This window comes from Aspergillus nomiae, assembly GCF_001204775.2.
Source record: "Aspergillus nomiae NRRL 13137 chromosome Unknown contig00727, whole genome shotgun sequence".
Taxonomy (NCBI): Eukaryota; Fungi; Ascomycota; class Eurotiomycetes; order Eurotiales; family Aspergillaceae; genus Aspergillus; species Aspergillus nomiae.
In genome coordinates, this window is record NW_015378782.1 from 1 (window position 1) to 7,013 (window position 7,013).

General features: G+C 48.1%; 1 protein-coding gene across 1 annotated transcript; it reads left to right on the plus strand.

The window, feature by feature from the left end:
* Positions 1-4,241: 4,241 nt before the first annotated feature.
* Positions 4,242-5,802, plus strand: ANOM_011865 (bZIP transcription factor; the record flags this gene model as incomplete). The annotated part of the gene is made up of 2 exons (XM_015557119.1): positions 4,242-4,506; positions 5,237-5,802. 2 exons carry the CDS (start codon positions 4,242-4,244, stop codon positions 5,800-5,802), a joined length of 831 nt encoding a protein of 276 aa, XP_015400958.1.
* Between the last annotated feature and the right edge of the window lie 1,211 nt (positions 5,803-7,013).

The window sequence follows — 7,013 nt, forward strand, 5'->3', positions numbered from 1 at the left end:
ACAACTTGGTTCCTTTTTCCGGTGCGGGTTGAAGCGCCAATTATTAATGTTTAATGTTAACAAAGCTCGTTTTATGTCTCGGGAATCGGGGCTTAGCACATCCGATCCGGGCCCACCATATTTTTTGATATTCAAAAGGGTCCGAATGTCTAGACCGTTTGATAATAAGAATCAACACTACATGGAGCAAGTGGTCGCAGTGCACATACGAATCTCTGTCAAGGAGCTGGTGGTTAGCTGGTAGACTATCCGTACTAATCTGAGCAGCCGCGTTTTCTTCCAGGGTCGATGATCTGAGCTTCATAACCAGTGAAGAGGTCTTTGGTTTGATTTCTTGCGGCCCGCAGTTGGGCTGAGCATCAAAAGCCACCACTTTATACTTACAACAAAAAAGTAGTCTCGATAACTCTTAGTAGCAGGCTTTGATTGACCCAGAAGCTGTAGAGCCCTTTCTCTGATCCATATATCACACTGTTTTGCTCAGCTTCAACCTAACAGAAGTGTCCACGATGAACGTGTGAATATCGCCTTGTCTTGAAATAGCTTGTCGAGTGCCCAATACTGCGCTAGCGATGTTCACTGACTGGTTTGTCGGGAGCCTGTGACAGCTATAAAGCGAGTCCGTGGGTACTCGGCCGACAGGCGGTTATTTTGACGATGGTATAGTTTTGTGGGATCGAGCTTCTGTCTGCAAGTTAATCCTTAACGTAGCAACTCCATAACGATACATTGACCATCTTGTCTGGGGAGAAGAAGTTGAGCACTTGAACTAGACTGCGCCTGAGATGGATAGCAAATCAATTATAGACTTTATTTTCCTCTCAGTCATATCGCTACCTTGTGTAGCAACGGAACAATTCTTGTAGGCTCTTCTTTCTTTCTTTCTTTCTTTCTTTCTTTCTTTCTTTTTTGTAACTCAATTAATTGATATTGTGGGTCGGTCAGTGTGGCAGAAGTTTTCGGTGTGCTAAAACCAGCGATCTTTGGAGAAACTGTTGGCCGTGCAATAGCCTTGAGGGTTGTTAAAGGTGAGGAGAAGGCGACGGACACTCAGAGTTATTAGTGTACGAGACCTAAGCTCCAAGTCAAGTAGTTTGCGAACGAGTGTACCTGTAAAACATCTTGCGACTGCAGAATTGCATCCTCGTCCCGTGTAGGAGGTCTGTCCTCAGCGCGGAACCCGAATTTTGTCCAGCACGAAGCCAAACACCGGAAGATACAGCTTCCAAGTGGCGAAAGTGAACGGGAATGTATGCAACTGGGGGAGAGGACAACTGAGGCTGTCAGAGCCAAATGCCCTACCGCGAAGATAAAACAAAAGTCCCAAGACGTGCTGTTAGTGGGGACGAGAATCTAGGGTCACGAGAGCCCTTGCTTTGAACTGCCTGGATCCCAAGGCTGCCTCTCACGCAATCCGCTAGAGGTCCAAATCACGCCATTCTCTACGGAGTCCATGTCGAAAGATAGTGAGAGATTGACGAAATAAAATTCAGTCATCTGGTGGATCAAGGCGCATGAACTAGATCCCTGTGAATGCATCGTTTCTACATGCCACTTTTAGTCTGTTAAATGATACGGAGTACCGGTAGTTATTTACCGGTATTGTGATCCAGTCACACTACAGCACCACGAGGCCCAGGAAAGTTATATACGACTGCGGATATGCATTAGCCTGCAAGCTTTGGAACTGGATAACCATGGCTTAAGCCCGGACCGCATGGACGCGCCGCACTAACTAGGAGCTTGCTCAGGCTTTAACCCTAGGTACCCGCACAAGTCGGAATTGCCAATTGGCCATTTCCGCCCCCAATAGATGCCAGTGGCGAGTATGTGCGCTTCGAATATGAAAGGGCTTCCCAGACGATGGATTTTCTCAGAATATGCAATATAGATCCTCAGACCAAGTGTGAAAGTACCAAAGCCGACCTCAGCTTCCTTCAGCCAGGTCCTGTGGACAACAGATGAGCTGTCCTACATGGTGCTGGAAGCAGCTATCGATGGTATTCATTTATAGAAAATGACCCATGCGCACGGCGGAGACCGAGCCTCGCAAATAGAAGAACCCATTAAAAGACTGCGGACTTCACCGTGCGGACAATTCTACTGTACTAAGTACAGAAATGGTGAATATGCCATTCAAATTGCCACACCACGAAGCCACGGTGGAGTCTGCCACTGGAGGGACTGACTGGCTTTGTGCCAAACTACACCACAGTGATTAGTAGTGAATTTAATTGATGGTGGGTGGACTTGTTGGTAGCGTTGAGACCAGAAACCCCTGGCTAACTGCGGATCACATAATCATGACTCTCTTCCGGTGTACATAGTAGATCGCTGGGGCGTCGAGGTTGTACTGTATGGTACTCCATATGTACAGATGCTCCTCAGGATCCCGAGGTCACAAGGTCCGTTCAACGAGACGAAGTATTAGTTGTTTTCTTTCCCCAGGCTTCTGTTTTTCGGATCATGCTACGTATCGCTGAGTTCTCGTATCGGAAGAGCCGTGTTGTTGGACGATCAATCCATCTCTTGGGAAATAGTACTACCACGGAACTGAACAAGGGGAGGGACTGTTTCTTCCCGCCGTGGAGCGCGGGGAAAGCCGCCAGCAAAGGACAATGGAATAATAATAGGATTCAGAACTCAGGAGGTCGAGAAATGCCAAGCTTTGTTGCGTTGATTGCCTTGTAAGGTCATAAAACTTGGACGGAGTTAAAAAAGACGGTCCGCGTCATTTAGGAACGCGTAAGGTATGGGTGTGATTTGCTCAAGAATTGGGATGAAACCCATATTTGCTTCGGACTAGAAGTCTGGAACAGAGGTTCTTTATCCCCGAAGTGGAGTCTGGTTATAAACTAAGGGATGGAATAGATTGGAAGAGCCATGGCGATGGGCGATGACTGGCACGTACTCGGACTTAACCTATTTTACTGTATTGATGGGCCGTCACTGCAGGACGAGGGACTTGAGTACTTGGCGATAATGCCAATCACAATTCTATCTCGAGTACATCAGAAGTACCTGTAACTTCCCTGATCCACTCAGATCTCCATATTTTGACAGTATCTTCCAGACTTCCAGTACACTACCTGTACTAGTAGGTACAAGACGACACTTACGTCGCAGCGTCGTATGGGTGAACAGCATGTGGACGTAATTTTCCTCCCTCCTTCCCGTCCCCTTATTGACGGGCGGAGAAGGCAATCCACACACTTTGATCATGATATACCCCCCTCAATGGGACGAATACGTAGTATCCGTGTTCTAGTGGACGTTGAAGTCTTCTTTTGATTTTTGATTCTTTATATCTACTACCCATATCCTCCCACCCCCCTTCCGTACGTTGCCCTTTCATCCGCTCCTTCACCTCCGATCTTTTTTTCCTCCCACCCCCATCAAAAATACAACTGCTCCGCCGTTCCGCTGAGAAAGCGGTAACGTTACCATACACTTACTTCCGAGGCTGCAACTGGCGAACCAGAGCGTGCGATCACGACATTTCTCCATTCTATCAGATCATCCACTAGCTTGGGCGGGCGTGAGACGATCAGCTCTCTTGCCTCGTTCCAATTGCTCGCTGGTGCTACGCCTGCTGCTTTGCCCCCCCGGCTGGGTGCTCCATCAATCGCCCATGTCTCTGCGTTGGTGATATTGGCCCTTGTGGTGTGGTTCTTTTTCGCTTCTTCTGCGATCCCCCTCCGAACGGCTTCTATCGTCTCCATCCGTACGAGGTTAATTACCGAGTTTGTCCTTCCCCGTCGCGGGCCGTTATTGTTGTTGTCGTCAACTATTATATTTATTGTTCTAGTATTATTTTCCATTCGTTCTCTTGCGTACGTGGCTGGTCACCTCCCGCGCTATGCGACTTGCGTTACAGTGATCGCAGAACAGATATCTTTGCGACAAGTCATACAATATTGGACCTGTGAAATTCGTGCATTCCTGGACCAATTCCGAGCTTTCCCCTCTTTGAGCCGATCTGGGGTTTGGCTTTCTTCTCTGGTTCAAGCTTGTTCTGGCGCCATCGCCCTCCAGTCTGGTTCCTTGCTCCCCCCACGAGAAGAAGCAGAAAATTTTTTTTTAAATTAGATTAGGTGGGCGCAAGAGGTAATTCAGAAGAAGAAAAAGAAAAAAAAGGGAAAATTACCAGAAACTTAAATTAAAGAGGCAAGGGCCAAAACGAGGCCATTACCAGAACGGACGCAGCTCTAAAACCTCTAAAAACCCATCGCGCAGCCAATATGTCAGATGAGCACATCGCTCGTCAGACAGCGTCAAGCCTCGATAGGCTTGAGAATTTCAACTTCTTACTCTCCCGACACGACCCTGCCCTGGCAAAGAGTAGACATTACTCTTTCGACGCAGACTCGGCTGGCTTGGCTCCTTTCCAAAACCTGAGTATGGATTACGACCAGACCGAGGGGATGGGCGGCCTTTCCGTCAGTTCCTACGATAGTATCGAGGATGAACGGAATCCGATCGATGTGAGAGGGTATCCCTATCATGGTAAGTCTGAGCTTTTATGACTCTCAACGTTGCATTGTTTGCGCCATCTTCTCGATCCCTGGTTCGTGTCTCAATTTTGTGGCCTTTGCGGCATTAGATGGAAATGGTAGAGCTATTGCTGAGGCGCACTCGGATCGTTGCCAAAGTTGATGTCGTTCGTCTCCATCTAAAATCCCCCCTTTTCCTTTTTCCGGGGAAAAGCTTCTTCTTGTTTGTTATGCCATTAGTTTGTTTGCGATTGTTAATCTTGGCTGTCATTGTTGCCTTGCTGTTCCAACTCTTATCGCTCGTGGGCCACTCCATACACTATAGCGCCCACAACCTATAGAGTTGAGGTTTAACTTTGGGCTCATGTATGTTTTGCTTCATCTATCTCGCCATTGTTTTGCCTGGTTTTCTCTTTTCTTGCTTTGATTTGTCGATCTTCTGATATCCCTTTGGTTGTGCTCTCATTTGCACCCGCATGCCTGGTTGATCACGGAGGACGAGCACGCAATCCGTCACACCAATGACACCGTCGGTAACCTTGTCGTTGGTGTTGTCGGACCCTTAACCGCGCATCTCCCTCAGTTCATCTAATGCTCCTCGCCAAGGGTCTCATGTCCCCTTGGAGCTTCCCTCGTGCGATAACACGTACTCCTTCTTTCTGTCTTATCACCTTCGCTAGAGTTCTGCTTGCAGCGTTGCTACCCTAGATTCTGTTCTTCCCGTTACTTACATCTATTCCCAGCAGCTGATAAGCACATCAACTACTCGCTCCCCGACCAAATGATCTCATATCCAGCTCACCCGATCTATCCTCCAATCTCTTACGGACCTGATGATCTGGGTCATGCCCCGGGGGCTCTGACTCCCTCGGACGTCTCGTCATCCATATCACCCCCGAACGGTCAACTTGGTAACACCAAGTACAGCACGCAGATCCCCGGCGATCACCTCGCTTCTGCCCTTTCACAAGAAGAGCATGTTCGTCGTGCTGCCGAAGAAGACCGGCGGCGGCGGAACACCGCGGCTAGCGCCCGGTTTCGCATGAAAAAGAAGCAGCGTGAACAGACGCTAGAACGCACAGTGCGAGAGACTACTGAAAAGAATGCTACTCTCGAGGCCCGCGTGGCCCAACTGGAGATGGAAAATCGATGGCTGAAGAATCTCTTGACCGAGAAACACGAAGCGACAAGCACTCGCATGCCACCTCCACCAGAAGACAGCACATCCTTAAATCAAAAAGGCAATAGTGGCGGAAACGGCCAAAAACATATCCAGCCAAAAAAGAAGGGTGTGGGCACCGATTACTAGAGACTAAAACGAAGAAGTCTTGTTTTCCTGTTGCCTTGTGTTATCTTCAGCTTTTCCTTCTGACTCTCTTCCTCTCCTCCCCTCTTCTGGCATTCCTACATGCCCATGTTTTGGGCGTTGGCTCCAGTTTCCCTCTTCGCATCTGTCTTCATATCCTCTATCTATGCTTGGGCTAATCATCCGTCCTATGGATGGAGGCACTTGACGATGTAATGACCTTTTATCATTTTTGTTTCCGTTGTGTGCGCGTGCGAGTGTACGACCTGAGATATGGTATCGTTTTCTAGGCTGTTCAGTTTTCATTTCTGTTTTCCTTGTTCGCCCTTATGTCTGTCTTTTCTTATAAGTCATGCTCGGTGAATCTTGCAGGCAAGTTGGGGGTGGTCTACAATTTTCTTGTGTCTTCACGGGTCAGGGTCAGGGTCTCCTCCGCCCTGTCACCCGCAACTGGAGTATAAGGGTGGGATATAGTCATTGTTGGTGTTGAATTTTTTTTGGCAAACCCATGGATGTCACGCGTTGGACTGACGGCATGTGATCCTCCCATGCCCGCAGTAGCTCGGCTTAAACCTCTGATAAGTCCTAGCGCTGAGAATCAACTGGTGGCGTTCAATTTTCATTCATCCAGAACTTATCCTAAGCCCGCTCCGCCTATAGATTGCAGGCGAGAAGTATACGGGATATATGAATCGCACCTAGAGGATCCAAGATACGGACACATCCAGACCGGCTGGCTTTTTGTGTCGTGAGAATATATAGGGGGAGCCTTTCTTGAACATCCCTTCGCGAGGGACGGTATTGCTGTGTTCTTTTTTGTTCTAGGGCTGTTCTATCTTGGCGCTTACCACGGAGTACTGGCTGCTACCTTTTGAATAGTGACTACATACATGTCAAGTTTCAGCTTTCCACCATTGAACGACTGATCAAATCGCAAAAGAAAGTACTATAGTCTACTATAATTCGCAAGTCGTCTTTCTTTGTAAGCCTCTGAAAAGTGCCGTAGGGAGTAGAGATGCCCTGTAGAAGGAGCGGAAGCCCGAGTTGGCCGGATTCCTACTATTAGGACACCCATGAGTACTGATCTGTAAGGAAAGTGACGGGTCTTTGGCAAGTACTTCGTATACAATCCACCACAAGGTTTAAACACACACACACACACACACACACACACACACACACACACACACACACACACAGCGCAGATAATAATA